The 17,376-nt window shown below is 45.4% G+C and overlaps 1 protein-coding gene across 11 annotated transcripts in view; it reads right to left on the minus strand.

The window, feature by feature from the left end:
• Positions 1–17,376, minus strand: part of LOC115133659 (calcium/calmodulin-dependent protein kinase type II delta chain) — a 112,976-nt gene that overhangs the window by 8,458 nt on the left and 87,142 nt on the right. For 3 of the 11 annotated variants that reach the window (XM_029667130.2, XM_029667131.2, XM_029667129.2), the window contains exons 14-20: positions 16,473–16,513; positions 15,346–15,396; positions 13,678–13,722; positions 13,285–13,333; positions 6,640–6,715; positions 6,458–6,552; positions 6,085–6,321 (exon numbers count right to left, since the gene is read on the minus strand). In XM_029667130.2, the coding sequence (XP_029522990.1) occupies positions 6,086–6,321; positions 6,458–6,552; positions 6,640–6,715; positions 13,285–13,333; positions 13,678–13,722; positions 15,346–15,396; positions 16,473–16,513 (593 nt within the window). In that variant the 3' untranslated portion in view covers position 6,085. The remainder of the gene's footprint in view (positions 1–6,084; positions 6,322–6,457; positions 6,553–6,639; positions 6,716–13,284; positions 13,334–13,677; positions 13,723–15,345; positions 15,397–16,472; positions 16,514–17,376) is intronic. The other 8 variants (XM_029667134.2, XM_029667133.2, XM_029667143.2 and 5 more) reach the window with 5 other exon arrangements.

The raw sequence follows: 17,376 nt of genomic DNA on the forward strand, positions 1-17,376 counted from the left end.
TACTGTATGTAGCCTCACTACTTTTATAGCCTCGCTACTGTATGTAGCCTCACTACTTTTATAGCCTCGCTACTGTATGTAGCTTCACTACTTTTATAGCCTCGCTACCTTGTATCCTTTTCCCTCTCGCTCTCATCCAACACTTCCCACACTGCCCCTACTCGGATGGTATCGCGCCGTCCCAACCTTCGCTCTCTCTCCCCCGCTACTCTCTCCTCTTCCATCCTATCATCTCTTCCCTCTGCTCAAACCTTCTCCAACCTATCTCCTGATTCTGCCTCCTCAACCCTCCTCTCCTCCCTTTCTGCATCCTTTGACTCTCTATGTCCCCTATCCTCCAGGCCGGCTCGGTCCTCCCCTCCCGCTCCGTGGCTCGACGACTCATTGCGAGCTCACAGAACAGGGCTCCGGGCAGCCGAGCGGAAATGGAGGAAAACTCGCCTCCCTGCGGACCTGGCATCCTTTCACTCCCTCCTCTCTACATTTTCCTCTTCTGTCGCTGCTGCTAATGCCACTTTCTACCACTCTAAATTCCAAGCATCTGCCTCTAACCCTAGGAAGCTCTTTGCCACCTTCTCCTCCCTCCTGAATCCTCCTCCCCTCCCTCCTCCTCTCTCTGCAGATGACTTCGTCAACCATTTTGAAAAGAAGGTCGACGACATCCGATCCTCGTTTGCTAAGTCAAACGACACCGCTGGTTCTGCTCACACTGCCCTACCCTGTGCTCTGACCTCTTTCTCCCCTCTCTCTCCAGATGAAATCTCGCGTCTTGTGACGGCCGGCCGCCCAACAACCTGCCCGCTTGACCCTATCCCCTCCTCTCTTCTCCAGACCATTTCCGGAGACCTTCTCCCTTACCTCGCTCATCAACTCATCCCTGACCGCTGGCTACGTCCCTTCCGTCTTCAAGAGAGCGAGAGTTGCACCCCTTCTGAAAAAACCTACACTCGATCCCTCCGATGTCAACAACTACAGACCAGTATCCCTTCTTTCTTTTCTCTCCAAAACTCTTGAACGTGCCGTCCTTGGCCAGCTCTCCCGCTATCTCTCTCAGAATGACCTTCTTGATCCAAATCAGTCAGGTTTCAAGACTAGTCATTCAACTGAGACTGCTCTTCTCTGTATCACGGAGGCGCTCCGCACTGCTAAAGCTAACGCTCTCTCCTCTCATCCTTCTAGACCTATCGGCTGCCTTCGATACTGTGAACCATCAGATCCTCCTCTCCACCCTCTCCGAGTTGGGCATCTCCGGCGCGGCCCACGCTTGGATTGCGTCCTACCTGACAGGTCGCTCCTACCAGGTGGCGTGGCGAGAATCTGTCTCCTCACCACGTGCTCTCACCACTGGTGTCCCCCAGGGCTCTGTTCTAGGCCCTCTCCTATTCTCGCTATACACCAAGTCACTTGGCTCTGTCATAACCTCACATGGTCTCTCCTATCATTGCTATGCAGACGACACACAATTAATCTTCTCCTTTCCCCCTTCTGACGACCAGGTGGCGAATCGCATCTCTGCATGTCTGGCAGACATATCAGTGTGGATGACGGATCATCACCTCAAGCTGAACCTCGGCAAGACGGAGCTGCTCTTCCTCCCGGGGAAGGACTGCCCGTTCCATGATCTCGCCATCACGGTTGACAACTCCATTGTGTCCTCCTCCCAGAGCGCTAAGAACCTTGGCGTGATCCTGGACAACACCCTGTCGTTCTCAAATAACATCAAGGCGGTGGCCCGTTCCTGTAGGTTCATGCTCTACAACATCCGCAGAGTACGACCCTGCCTCACACAGGAAGCGGCGCAGGTCCTAATCCAGGCACTTGTCATCTCCCGTCTGGATTACTGCAACTCGCTTTTGGCTGGGCTCCCTGCCTGTGCCATTAAACCCCTACAGCTCATCCAGAACGCCGCAGCACGTCTGGTGTTCAACCTTCCCAAGTTCTCTCACGTCACCCCGCTCCTCCGCTCTCTCCACTGGCTTCCAGTTGAAGCTCGCATCCGCTACAAGACCATGGTGCTTGCCTACGGAGCTGTGAGGGGAACGGCACCTCAGTACCTCCAGGCTCTGATCAGGCCCTACACCCAAACAAGGGCACTGCGTTCATCCACCTCTGGCCTGCTCGCCTCCCTACCACTGAGGAAGTACAGTTCCCGCTCAGCCCAGTCCAAACTGTTCGCTGCTCTGGCCCCCCAATGGTGGAACAAACTCCCTCACGACGCCAGGACAGCGGAGTCAATCACCACCTTCCGGAGACACCTGAAACCCCACCTCTTTAAGGAATACCTAGGATAGGATAAAGTAATCCTTCCCACCCCCCCCCCCCCTTAAAATATTTAGATGCACTATTGTAAAGTGGCAGTCCCACTGGAAGTCATAAGGTGAACGCACCAATTTGTAAGTCGCTCTGCTAAATGACTTAAATGTAAAATGTAAATGTACTGTATATAGCCTCACTACTGTATATAGTCTCACTACTGTATATAGCCTCGCTACTGCATGTAGCCTCGCTACTGTATGTAGCCTCGCTACTTTTTGTAGCCTCGCTACTGTATGTAGCCTCGCTACTGTATGTAGCCTCGCTACTTTTATAGCCTCGCTACTTTTATAGCCTCGCTACTTTTATAGCCTCGCTACTGTTATAGCCTCGCTACTTTTATAGCCTCGCTACTGTAATAGCCTCGCTACTTTTATAGCCTCGCTACTGTATGTAGCCTCGCTACTGTATGTAGCCTCGCTACTGTATGTAGCCTCGCTACTGTATGTAGCCTCGCTTGTATGTAGCCTCGCTACTGTATGTAGGCTCGCTACTGTATGTAGGCTCGCTACTGTATGTAGGCTCGCTACTGTATGTAGGCTCGCTACTGTATGTAGGCTGTCTTTTTATTGTTGTTTTATTTCCTTCCTTACCTATTGTTCACCTAATACCGTTTTGCGCTATTGGTTAGAGCCTGTAAGTAAGCATTTCACTGTAAGGTCTACTACACCTGTTGTATTCGGCATTTCACTGTAAGGTCTACTACACCTGTTGTATTCAGCATTTCACTGTAAGGTCTATACCTGTTGTATTCAGCATTTCAGTGTAAGGTCTACTACACCTGTTGTATTCAGCAGTTCAGTGTAAGGTCTACACCTGTTGTATTCAGCAGTTCAGTGTAAGGTCTATACCTGTTGTATTCAGCAGTTCAGTGTAAGGTCTATACCTGTTGTATTCAGCATTTCACTGTAAGGTCTATACCTGTTGTATTCAGCATTTCACTGTAAGGTCTACACCTGTTGTATTCAGCATTTCACTGTAAGGTCTACTACACCTGTTGTATTCAGCAGTTCAGTGTAAGGTCTATACCTGTTGTATTCAGCAGTTCACTGTAAGGTCTACTACACCTGTTGTATTCAGCAGTTCAGTGTAAGGTCTACTACACCTGTTGTATTCGGCATTTCACTGTAAGGTCTATACCTGTTGTATTCAGCATTTCACTGTAAGGTCTACTACACCTGTTGTATTCAGCAGTTCAGTGTAAGGTCTACTACACCTGTTGTATTCAGCAGTTCAGTGTAAGGTCTACTACACCTGTTGTATTCAGCAGTTCAGTGTAAGGTCTATACCTGTTGTATTCAGCATTTCACTGTAAGGTCTACTACACCTGTTGTATTCAGCATTTCACTGTAAGGTCTACTACACCTGTTGTATTCAGCATTTCACTGTAAGGTCTATACCTGTTGTATTCAGCATTTCACTGTAAGGTCTACACCTGTTGTATTCAGCAGTTCAGTGTAAGGTCTATACCTGTTGTATTCAGCATTTCACTGTAAGGTCTACACCTGTTGTATTCAGCAGTTCAGTGTAAGGTCTACTACACCTGTTGTATTCAGCATTTCACTGTAAGGTCTATACCTGTTGTATTCAGCAGTTCACTGTAAGGTCTACTACACCTGTTGTATTCAGCAGTTCAGTGTAAGGTCTACTACACCTGTTGTATTCAGCAGTTCAGTGTAAGGTCTATACCTGTTGTATTCAGCATTTCACTGTAAGGTCTACACCTGTTGTATTCAGCAGTTCAGTGTAAGGTCTATACCTGTTGTATTCAGCATTTCACTGTAAGGTCTACTACACCTGTTGTATTCAGCATTTCACTGTAAGGTCTACACCTGTTGTATTCAGCAGTTCAGTGTAAGGTCTATACCTGTTGTATTCAGCATTTCACTGTAAGGTCTATACCTGTTGTATTCAGCAGTTCACTGTAAGGTCTATACCTGTTGTATTCAGCATTTCACTGTAAGGTCTATACCTGTTGTATTCTGCATTTCACTGTAAGGTCTATACCTGTTGTATTCAGCAGTTCACTGTAAGGTCTACTACACCTGTTGTATTCAGCAGTTCAGTGTAAGGTCTACTACACCTGTTGTATTCTGCATTTCACTGTAAGGTCTATACCTGTTGTATTCAGCAGTTCACTGTAAGGTCTACTACACCTGTTGTATTCAGCAGTTCAGTGTAAGGTCTACTACACCTGTTGTATTCAGCAGTTCAGTGTAAGGTCTATACCTGTTGTATTCTGCATTTCACTGTAAGGTCTATACCTGTTGTATTCAGCATTTCACTGTAAGGTCTACTACACCTGTTGTATTCAGCAGTTCAGTGTAAGGTCTACTACACCTGTTGTATTCAGCAGTTCAGTGTAAGGTCTACTACACCTGTTGTATTCAGCAGTTCAGTGTAAGGTCTATACCTGTTGTATTCAGCATTTCACTGTAAGGTCTATACCTGTTGTATTCAGCATTTCACTGTAAGGTCTATACCTGTTGTATTCGGCATTTCACTGTAAGGTCTATACCTGTTGTATTCAGCATTTCACTGTAAGGTCTATACCTGTTGTATTCAGCATTTCACTGTAAGGTCTATACCTGTTGTATTCAGCATTTCACTGTAAGGTCTATACCTGTTGTATTCTGCATTTCACTGTAAGGTCTATACCTGTTGTATTCAGCATTTCACTGTAAGGTCTATACCTGTTGTATTCAGCAGTTCACTGTAAGGTCTACTACACCTGTTGTATTCAGCATTTCACTGTAAGGTCTATACCTGTTGTATTCAGCAGTTCACTGTAAGGTCTATACCTGTTGTATTCAGCAGTTCACTGTAAGGTCTACTACACCTGTTGTATTCAGCATTTCACTGTAAGGTCTATACCTGTTGTATTCAGCAGTTCACTGTAAGGTCTATACCTGTTGTATTCAGCAGTTCACTGTAAGGTCTATACCTGTTGTATTCAGCATTTCACTGTAAGGTCTATACCTGTTGTATTCAGCATTTCACTGTAAGGTCTACTACACCTGTTGTATTCAGCATTTCACTGTAAGGTCTACTACACCTGTTGTATTCAGCATTTCACTGTAAGGTCTATACCTGTTGTATTCAGCATTTCACTGTAAGGTCTACACCTGTTGTATTCAGGACACGTGACAAATAAACTTTGATTTGATATGTAACTATTGGCAGAGAGTCACGTCATATTTTTCGATATACTGAAGGCCAACCGTAGGCGACATGAGTCTCACTAGTGTTGAGTAATGTGCTGTTAAAAGTGGTATAGGTCTTATTTATTTAATTTAAAGAGCATTTTAAGTTAGAAGCAATAGGATTTGAAGCAATAGCCTACAACTATTTTAGTTTCATGCTGCTCTGAGACAAGCAGATTCTGCTCTGAGACAGAGATTCAGTCCAAAAAAAAAAAGAAAAAAGTGGTGAGCCTAACTAGGATTAAATGTCAGGAATTGTGAAAAACTGAGTTTAAATATATTTGGCCAAGGTGTATGTAATCTTCCGACTTCAACTGTACATAGTGTAGACCACACTATATAAAGTAGCAGGCTAGTAGCTACATAGTGCAGACAATACTACATACAGTAGCCCCTAGTGCAGGTGGAGCAGATACAGGACAGATCCAGATGCTGGACAGCTACAGGACAGGGACTGTAAGTACATCGTTCTTAGCCAGGTAGGGATATGAGGTTCAACGAAGAACCAATCCAGCTCCACAATGAATTCAGCTAACCAAGACAGCACTGAGAGAGCACCTCTAGTCACCTTACTTGGCGGGCACAGTGGGTGAGCCGGAACGATGGAAGTGGATGTTCTGCCACTTGGCGTCACGGCGCTGCCAGATGCGTGTCTCCTCTGACTGCATGGTGCGCGGCATGCCACTGGCGTCCATGTACTGGGTGAGGCGGATGTAGGCGATGCACGCGGCATCCTCGCCGATCAGGTGCACGTGGGGGTTGAGCAGGATGGTGTGGACGGGCCCTTGCTTGCTCCTGGACAGAGCTGGATGAGAGAGGGGAGATGGAGGCAAATGGATAAAATCAGTACACAATCAAGGTAATTAATGCCTCTACAGCCATTGGTCTTCAGGCTATGTGTTGATCTTTAATGGTACGAGTGCATAATGGGATGCAGGTACCGTTCTCAAAGTAGAACTTGTGGAAGTCAGTTCCCTCCACTAGGTTTCCCAAGGCCTCTGGTTCAAAGGATGTCAGGCCGGGATCACAGATCTTCCTGTGTGAGAAAACGGGGAACACAATGAAGATGGGAATGCATATGTTTTTTTGAACGGTGTAGTGTTAAAAATCCCAAATCACTAACGTGTAGGCTTCAAAGTCTCCATTGTTGATGGCCTCAATCAGCTGCTCAGTCACTTTGATGATCTCCTGCTTACGAGCTGAAGGTGAGCAAGAGAGAATTTTTTGGGGACATTTTCACAAGTTGCCTAAAACTGTCCCACAGCCATGGGTGATTAGAGTAAGACACCCCTGATGTGTTGAGTCATCTAGTGAGTCTTTGTAGAGATGTTGAGGGATTTACATAAACCCAAGTACATGGTAGCAATGCAGCCCAAAACACAGCCAAGAGGTCCAGGGGCAAAGGGGTTTATTCATTACGGCGATTCTGTTTCAAAATGTTTTGCAACAGAAACAGTTTAAACTAAAAATGTTTTGCAATGAAAACTACTGGAGAAATTCAGGTAGGTCCCTCCCCGTTTTGTTCTGTTTGCTCTTGTTTGGTTCTTAAACGGTCAACGGTTATCTTTGCAAGACAATTAATAAACCACAAGTTCACCACTTCCACACACACGGGAAAATAAGTGTGTTTCACCATCATTACCACATAACAGACATGATTTCATTACCTCGCAAATTACGTAGGCAAGCTAAGAGACAATGAATGTAAAGAAAAACAAAGGTTTTGTGGTTTAGCAAATCTCTTATTGTGCTCAACAACATGAATTTGAGGTAGATGTCAAATGGAATGGTAGTGAGACTGACCCATAGAAAACATGCATCACAACTTATTCCCAAAAAGGAGAAAAATATCAAATGCTATTTCCTCAACTCTTTACCTCTGACACCTTGGTCCCCTCTGACACTTTCAATCGACGTGACTGACAGAACACAAAGGATGCAAATAAGAAACATTTTCCCTCAGTTCTCAGAAGATCGTTCACCAGTGGCAGCAAAATACTCCAACGTTTACAGATATTGACCGAGTGAAAGACCCAACAACCCTCCAGCTATGTCTTACATTAGCCATCAGTGATTGGCTACTATCCTAGCAGCTAGTCTGATACATCTGAAAATGGGGTCAGTTTACTCAACGAGTTCTTTGACATTTTGCTGTCGCACAGTCCAACATGTACAAACTCACCCACAGACCGATCAGTGACAGACCTTGCTCTCTAGCCGTCTGTTTGCTATGAAGCAACAATGCTCCTCCCCTGTAAGTGGAAGGCGTAATCTGTCCCCCTGATAACACAAAACAGCACACAGCGGGAAAACAAAGCTGTTTTTCGCTGTTGATTATTATCTAAACAGAAGTAGAGCAACGGCACTTGAGACTGAACACACACACACACAACATTGTCTTATGTTTGCCTTTTCTATTCCTTTAGGTGCCCGCATTACTCTTTAACATGTTGCTTCCTATGAGGTGCTGTATACTGAGCTGCGCACACACACAATAGCTGCGAAGGAGAGTTTCTGAATAGGCCAGCTCACTCAGCACTTCTCCACCAAACGCAATCCACTTGTGCAAATGTCCTGTCAATGTAGAGACATTTAACGGTCAACGAAACCATCCCGTTCCTGGAAGTCGTCAGTGCGGTCTGTGCAAAGAACAACCTCGATCCAAACTGGCCCTTAAAGTATACTCAATCTCATTTAGAATGTTCACGGTCAACCACGGAGCTGACGACATTCTGTCTCACCCTCCCCGTACGCATCAACACAGCAGTAATACTTTCTAAGCCCAATTTAGGTGTAATACATTGCTAATGTATTACTGTATGCATTGACAAAGACCTATGAGGAGACCGTAGTGAGAAACTCAGTCCTGGTTAGACCATGACCTACAGAGGGCAGCACAGTACACACATAGTGGACGCCTGTGTGGCAGACCGGTGCTGAAGCAGAGTGTACTGTAATACCAGGCCAACGTACAGATTGCAACCTCAGTAAGACAAGGGCTACTTTTCAATAGCTTTCTCTCACAGGGTTCCATGAAAAACACTAAGAGGTTTGTATGCCTTTGTTTAGTCTTTGGTAATGAGTGCCAGGTACAATGAGGGAACTATTTGCATTTATAGCCACTCACCAGGTGCACCAAATGATCCTAAAAGTCATATCCTAAACAAATGTGGACTTCCAATGATGCATATCTGATAGCGGTGAGGCCTAGAGGGCAGTGGGAAACGGTTCTGCCCTCTCCGCTCACTCTGCTCTGGGTGAACATACACTGCATGTCGCTGGGGCCCAGGCTAGGCAGGGGCCCAAGGGGGTGCAGAGGCTGGGGCCCCTGAGTGTGGGTGACAGAGAGTAAGACCACAAAGGAGGAGGAGCAGGTAGCAGGTGAGCAGGGCCCTCAGAACATAGGGGCACAACTCATCCCTACTGGGCCAAACACTGGGAGAATACCTGCAGGAGGATGAAGAGGAGTAGTAGTATGAGCCTGAGTGCCCCCGCAAGAAGTGAGGGGAACTTGGGGAGGAGGGACAGGAGACTAGGATAAAGGGGGAGGGGTTACGAGGGACATTGGAATGAGAGGTAGGTGGGTGGATGGGTGGGTAGGTGGGTGGGTAGATGGATGAATAGCTGGGTAGGTGGATGGATTTAGATTTTATTTTTAGAACTAAGAACAGATACAGCCCGTGGTTCACTCCAGACTTGACCAGCACAAAAACATCCTGTGTCGTCATGTATTAGCATCGGATAGCCCCCGCAACTTTTCAGGGAAGTTAGGAACCAATATACACAGGCAGTTAGCAAAGCAAAGGCTAGCTTTTTCAAACATAAATTTGCATCCTGTAGCACAAACTCCAAAAAGTTTTGGGACACTAAAGTCCATGGAGAATAAGAGCACCTCCTCCCAGCTGCCCACTGCACTGAGGCTAGGAAACACTGACCACCGATAAAGCTACGGTAATCGAGAATTGCAATAAGCATTTTTCTATGGCTGTCCATGCTTGCCACCTAGCTACCCCGATCAACAGCCCAGCACCCCCACAGCAACTTGCCCAAGCCTCCCCCATTTCTCCTTCACCCAAATCCAGATAGCTGATGTTTTGAAAGAGCTGCAAAATCTGGACCCCTACAAATCTTTCCTCTCAATGTAGACAATCCTCTCTTTCTAAAATTATCCGCCGCAGTTGCAACCCCTATTACTAGCCTGTTCAACCTCTCTTTCATATCGTCTGAGATCCCTAAAGATTGGAAAACTGCCGCTGTCATCCCCCTCTTCAAAGGGGGAGACACTCTAGACCCAAACTGTTATAGACCTATATCCATCCTGCCCTGCCTTTCTAAGGACTTCGAAAGCCAAGTTAAACAGATCACCGACCATTTAGAATCCCACCGTACCTTCTCTGCTATACAATCTGGTTTCAGAGGTGGTCATGGGTGCACCTCAGCCACGCTCAAGGTCCTAAACGATATCTTAACCGCCATCGATAAAAGACAATACTGTGCAGCCGTCTTCATCAACCTGGCCAAGGCTTTTGACTCTGTCAATCACTGCATTCTTATCAGCAGACTCAACAGTATTGGTTTCTCAAATGACTGCCTCGCCTGGTTTACCAACTACTTCTCAGATAGAGTTCAATGTGTCAAATCGGAGGGCCTGTTGTCCGGACCTCTGGCAGTCTCTATGGGGGTGCCACAGGGTTCAATTCTCGGGCCGACTCCTTCTCTGTATACATCAATGATGTCGCTCTTGCTGCTGGTGAGTCTCTGATCCACCTCTACGCAGACGACACCATTCTGTATACTTCTGTCCCTTCTTTGGACACTGTTAACAAACCTCCAGACGAGCTTCAATGCCATACAACTCTCCTTACGTGGCCTCCAATGGCTCTTAAATACTTGTCAAATTAAACGCATGCTCTTCAACCGATCACTGCCCTCATCCGCCCGTCTAGCATCACTACTCTGGACGGTTCTGACTTAGAATATGTGGGCAACTACAAATACCTAGATGTCTGGTTAGACTGTAAACTCTCCTTCCAGACTCACATTAAGCATCTCCAATCCAAAATTAAATCTAGAATCAGCTTCCTATTTTGCAACAAAGCCTCCTTCACTCATGCTGCCAAACATACCTTCGTAAAACTGACTATCCTACCGATCCTTGACTTCGGTGAAGTCATTTACAAAATCGCCTCCAACACTCTACTCAGCAAATTGGATGTAGTCTATCACAGTGCCATCCGTTTTGTCACCAAAGCCCCATATACTACCCACCACTGCGACCTGTATGCTCTCGTTGGCTGGCCATCATTACATATTCATCACCAAACCCACTGGCTCCAGGTCATCTATAAGTCTTTGCTAGGTAAAGCCCAGCCTTATCTCAGCTCACTAGTCACCAACCCACTCGTAGCACATGCTCCAGCAGGTATATTTCACTGGTCAGCCCAAAACCAACTCCTCTTTGGCCGCCTTTCCTTCCAGTTCTCTACTGCCAATGACTGGAACGAATTGCAAAAATCACTGAAGCTGGAGTCATTATCTCCCTCACTAACTTTAAGCATCAGCTGTCAGAGTAGCTTACATTGCACCTGTACACAGCCCATCTGTAAATAGTCCACCCAACTACCTCTTCCCCTTATTGTTATTTATTTTTTGCTCCTTTGCATCCCAATATTTCTACTTGAATATTCATCTTCTGCACATCTATCACTCCAGTGTTAATTGCTAAATTGTTATTATTTTACAACTATGGCCAATTTATTGCCTTGCCTCCCTAAACTTACTACATTTGCACACACACTGCATATATTTTTTCTCTATTGTGTTATTGACTGTATGTTTGTTTTACTCCATGTGTAACTCTGTGTTGTTTGTGTCGCACTGCTTTGCTTTATCTTGGCCAGGTCGCAGTTGTAAATGAGAACTTGTTCTCAACTGGCCTACCTGGTTAAATACATTTTTTTTTTAAATGGCGTCACTGGGCGAGTGACACTTGGGGACTCATAGGGTCCTGTGTGTTGGGTTGCTGCTTCAGAATGAGTTGTGGCCAAAAACATGGTTTTGATTATTTGGAACATAAAAAAAGGGGCAAGACGATGTCCAAAATCTTTTTTCAAAACACATCCTACAGTCTTCAACTCCTACACACAACGTGATAAAATGACTACCGTGTAAAATTGGCAAATTAAATGCCTTCATCTTTCAAACAAAGGAGCTGCCAAAAGAAAACAAAGTGGAATATGAAATTGGCGAGCCTCTAGCTGCACATAAACGTTAGAAACACCTACACACGTTTAGTAGTGCGACCGTTACCATACAGCCATGACCCGGCAGTAATCATCCGTCAGGGATTGCAAAAGTGGACACAAAGCGACACTGAAATGCTAGGAAACCTTAATTTACTTTCCACACAATACCGCCATAGCACAGTAGATAGGAGTCCTAGGACATTCTGGTGCTCTCAAATGGGTTTTTGTGACAAAGGGATTGTTCAAAGCAGGTAGCTCATGAGATTGCCTGACCAAATGTCATCCTACTCTCTCAGATTTTCAAAGGGGCCTTTTAAGGTCTAGAAGGGGAAGATTCCTTCTGGTGATTAGGGTCTTGTAACACTTCCCAGAGGTATGATGGCATTATGAGATAAAACCTTCCATTTGAAGTGGGAGGTGAAGAAATTACTATCTGTAATGGTAGAGTGGAGACACACACACACACACATACAGACTGTTCTGGCTCAGCGGACCATCAGAGCAGCAGCGAGATGGGAAATCATGCGTGGTAGCAGAGCCTGATTCAGCTCCCTAAAAGACCGTTCTGTCCACACCATGGTAGACTCCGCCTGCTCTCAAACCTCTCCTCGGGGTCCCCCAGCCGTTCCATGTATTTTAAATATCGTACAGCTAGCACACCAGATTCAAATTGTAAACTACATTCCACATAGTAATGTGGATAGACATAACATTCCACGTGGTAATGTGGATAGACGTAACATTCCACGTGGTAATGTGGATAGACGTAACATTCCACGTGGTAATATGGCTGGACGTAACATTCCACGTGGTAATGTGGATAGACGTAACATTCCACGTGGTAATGTGGATAGACGTAACATTCCACGTGGTAATGTGGATAGACGTAACATTCCACGTGGTAATGTGGATAGACGTAACATTCCACGTGGTAATGTGGATAGACGTAACATTCCACGTGGTAATGTGGATAGACGTAACATTCCACGTGGTAATGTGGATAGACGTAACATTCCACGTGGTAATGTTGATAGACATAACATTCCACGTTTGGAGGATGGCAGTGTATGTCTAAGGAATGAGATCAGAAGACGAAGTTAATTAATTTAAATGAAAAAGCCAAATGAATGGATGCCTGGATAAACAAAAGCATATCTGATGAATTCACATGCAAGAAAATTGTAAATGGTACAAAGAAAAATTGGAATTTTAACAGCCAAAACATTCATGCAAAATCAGTAGGATAACAACATGCAATACATGGAGCCCTAACGCTGAAGAATCATGAGTTACACTACATGCTAAGTCAGGGGTACGCAGGCACACCAGGAACAGGGTTGCCTGCCCCTGTGCTAAGCCAACACCTCAGTGCTGTGATAATAACATATTACCTTTCACTTGAGCAGAGAGCTAACACAGTGCTACTAGCCTAATACAGGTGGCTAGCCCTTTATGCTAGGGACAGAGTGGCATTGGGGACAGAGCGGTTTGTTTATTTTTGCTAGTCGTTTGTGTGCTCCTACCTTTCACGTCCTCATCTTCCATGGTGGTGTTAGCGCTCTCGCTGGACTCCTGTTGGACAAGAACAAACAGAGAGCAACAATGAACACCTGCCAGTTGTAGAGACTGGATTCAGCGTGAGCACAGGATGAGTGATGTACTGTCAGATGGGGGATTTTTCTTTTCTTTTGTAGACGGGACCGGTGGTCCGTATTGACCCCGTTCTGGGTCTGGATCCAGACTGCTGTTCGCAGGGGGGGGGGGGGGGGGGGGTCTAGAGTATACATTAAGGCACCATGCAAACCAACAAAGTCTAGTAAATAACACTAACTAGAAAGCTTATCACTGCTAACTACAGCACAATATTAGCAAAAACCTCTACACTCGCAAAAACGACAGTCCTACTTAATCACTACCTTGTTTCCATCAGTTGGGTTGTGGAGAACAGTGGTTTGAGGCTCCTGATTCATGGAGAGGAAGAGGAGGAGGAGGAAGAAGAGTGTGAAGAAGAAAGGGGATAAATAGACAGGAACTTAATGTGGTATACAGTTGCCCTGATGATCAATTCCCATGGGATAAGTATCGTTGAGTAGTCAACTTGGTGCCCTAAGACATTAGAAGAAACAGCCAAGCAACAGCCAAGACAGGGCGGGGGGTGTACAGCAGTAGCAGCATGTTAGTCACCAGGCCCTTCCTGGATATAAACTACAGGAAAAGGGTTGAGGTGTGTACAGCCAAGGCATGCAGTTCGCCTTCAGTCCTTACTCCCGGCCAGTTGTGTGTACGTACTGCACAGTGAGTGAACATTCATCTAGCTATGGCAGGCCCCATTTCTCACATCTAAGAATAGATAACCACATCACTCTAGAACAGGGATGGGTAAACGGTCCCCCTTTTGAAGATCCTTGGATATAAAAAATATATATAAATATATTTTTATCTCTCTCTCTGTAACTCAGTTAGGTCTCAATTTACTGTTAAAGTTAGAATAGTAGAATACACACGGTGCAATTTCAAAATGTGTTTCTCTTGACATGTCAGTCACTAATAGTCCCTCAATTAGCCCATGTCAGCTAACATGTTTTAGATTGTAAGATAGCTGGCTGCTAGGCTATCTAAACTTAGTAATCATGGTTGAATTACCAGCCAGGGCCACCCATTGATTTAGTTAGTGAGTCTCACTCAGCTATAATATAAAAAACTGAAAACATCTCTCTTCGCACCATGGCAAAATGTGTAGAATGTAAAACGTTAAAAGTATCTCTGCCGTCAAGAGGGGGGCATTTTTTACATAATTGATCTAAATGTTTTGTTGGGGGGGTATGTACAAGTACCCAGGCTTGTGGGTATGCTATTAGATAGCCCCATGGTTATTAGATATGAAATTGTATGAAAAACAAAGCTATTGCGATATTTTGTATGTATTCCTGAATGGTGACCTTATACTGGTGCTTTGGGCTGGATATATACAGTACAGGCCTCTTGGCTGACCTGACCTGTATAACATGCCTAGATTAAACCTGGGTAAATCTGTGAGCCAACGGGTGGGCTGCCTGTCATAAGGAATGCCATCGCACAGCCATGTTGAATCTCATGTGTGGTGACACGGGTAGCACTATCAGAACAATCTGCCTTAGGATGTCTTTCACTGAGAGAGAGAGAGGGTGTGTGTGTGTGTGTGAAGTCTATTTTAGGACGCACGCCCAACCAGCATGTCTCGTTGGTTTCCCTGGTAACTTGGGGAAAGCTTCAGTGGATTAACAGTAAAAACAGCAGGCCCAGGCTGTACAGTTCTTCACACACACAGAAACATGCAATGCCGAACTAGAGGCCATCCCAAACAAATATACACAAAGTTCAAGTGCACATTCCAACTGAAATGTCTAACCACAGTATAAGGAAATGCCCGTGTATGATACAAATAACATGTGCTTATACAGTAAACAAAAATGCATTATTAAGAGGCATCACTGGCAGCAAAACAAGGAGAGACATTGTTAGAGTAAGCAGCCCACGCATGAAGGATGACAGAGACAGACAAGCTGACAGACAAGCAGGCAGGCGTGCAGAGACAGGCAGAGTACCAGTGTGGGGGGCTCTTTGGGGCTGGTGACTACATTGGTCTTGTTGTTGATCTAGACAATGAGTGGATAGAGGGAGAGACAGAAACAGAGATAGATTTCAGGAACAAGGACTAATTCTCCGGACAGGGAGATAGACAGGAGAACAATATCAGCATAGAGAGATTTGTCAGGAACACGGGGCTGCAGGAGAGAAAATGTTAAGAGTCTCACCCGCAGGTCTACGGGTGTTAATATCAAAATACTCTGAAGGGTAGAAAGTTCAGGTAGACAAAATAAGTTCATTAGACATCGGTTAGTTCCAAGCCTGTAGCAAAGCATCATTATTCTGCAGAGCATTATGCAAAAGGATGCAAAGGACTTCCTCGCTGGAACAGAACTTGAAACATTAAAACGGGCGTCAAGGCAGATACCGATACAGGGGCCAGACAAACGGCCAGCGTAGTAGTTTGACACTGGGCCCAAGGTGTAGAAACAGAAACTGGAGAACAGCTACTGAACCACAGATGTGAGAGGACACTGTCTGACAGACCCCAGAGGGGAGAGCAAGAGGGGGATGAAGAGAGAGCAAGAGAGGGGGATGAAGAGAGAGAGAGAGAGAGAAGAAATATATAAAAGAAAAAAAGAGAGCGATGAAGAGATTGAAGGGAGGGAAATGTATTGAGAGGAGCGGGAGTCAAAATCCCCAAATGAGGAAGAGGGTAACAGGGATTTTGATGTTAGATTTGAAAACCGAGATAGACGGGGGACAGAGAAAGAGAGATGCTTTCTGAGAAGCACCTGTAGAGGTGATAGGGAACCAGTGGTGGCTACGATGGCTGAGATTTGATTGGACGGGAGATGAGGGCTGTCATTCTGAGTTAGCAGGTCATCCGTCACAGCATTATTTTTTCTCAGCTTCCTCATATCGCAAAACAGATGCCACCCCTCTCTAACTGAATTATTTTGGAAAGGTGGGGCAGATATCTTAGTCACGCAGCACTCAAAATGACAGACTATTTCCCTGCTGGCACGTGGAATAAAAGTACTGTAGAAATACATCCAACTTCTCTTCTAGTGCAATATAAGATACATGAGTGTGTGTCAATGTGTGTGGTCAGGTGTTAAGACAGAAGTAGTGGATGACCTACCTTGACGCCGTCAGCTTTCTTGTTGAGCAGGCTCTTGGCTGCTGTAAGGAAAGAGGGGGCAAGGGGACATGATCAGAGAGGACACCTCTGACACACACACACACACGCGCTGCTAAATCTAGTGAAGACGGCGAATTATGGACCAACTGTGACAGTCTCCTACCAGAGACGGAACAAGCAAAAAGGAAGATGCAAATTACGTGAGAGAAATCAAACTTAGTGATTAGTTTGCGAGATGCAATTATAGCTACAACTAACAGCCTGATAGGGTTTCTATGGAAGAGGTCCAACGAATTGAGGTTTAATGCTCTCTGCCAACACACGCACATTCACAAAAAGAGACCAAGTTCTTGCTTCTAAACATAAAAACAGTTCATGTGATAATCTAATTTAATACTTCAATTCTAACTCCTCATTAGAACACATTAGCACATGCTCCTACAATAGATCAGCATGCAAATATAATCTAGACATGGAGAGAGCTGATTGGCCGCTGAGGCTTCTGGCAAGTTGAGAAGCTCAGTGATTGGTTAAAGTGATCAGGGCTGTCACACCTAAAGGAGGAGTAGAAAGGTGTTTGTGAACATGTTTAGTAGGTCTCAGAGGGGTGCTATTAGAGGGGTTTGCTATTAGAGGGGGTGCTATTAGAGGGGGCGCTATTAGAGGGGGCGCTATTAGAGGGGGCGCTATTAGAGGGGGCGCTATTAGAGGGGGACGCTATTAGAGGGGGCGCTATTAGAGGGGGGACGCTATTAGAGGGGGACGCTATTAGAGGGGGGCGCTATTAGAGGGGGGCGCTATTAGAGGGGTGCTCGTGACTACATGGGTAGTGCGCAGTACAACACATGCCTCTTTCCATGCCAGAGTCTCTTACCTCACAGGGTTACACATCAAACAAACAAAG

Source organism: Oncorhynchus nerka, linkage group LG8 (assembly GCF_034236695.1).
Source record: "Oncorhynchus nerka isolate Pitt River linkage group LG8, Oner_Uvic_2.0, whole genome shotgun sequence".
In the NCBI taxonomy this organism is placed as follows: domain Eukaryota; kingdom Metazoa; phylum Chordata; class Actinopteri; order Salmoniformes; family Salmonidae; genus Oncorhynchus; species Oncorhynchus nerka.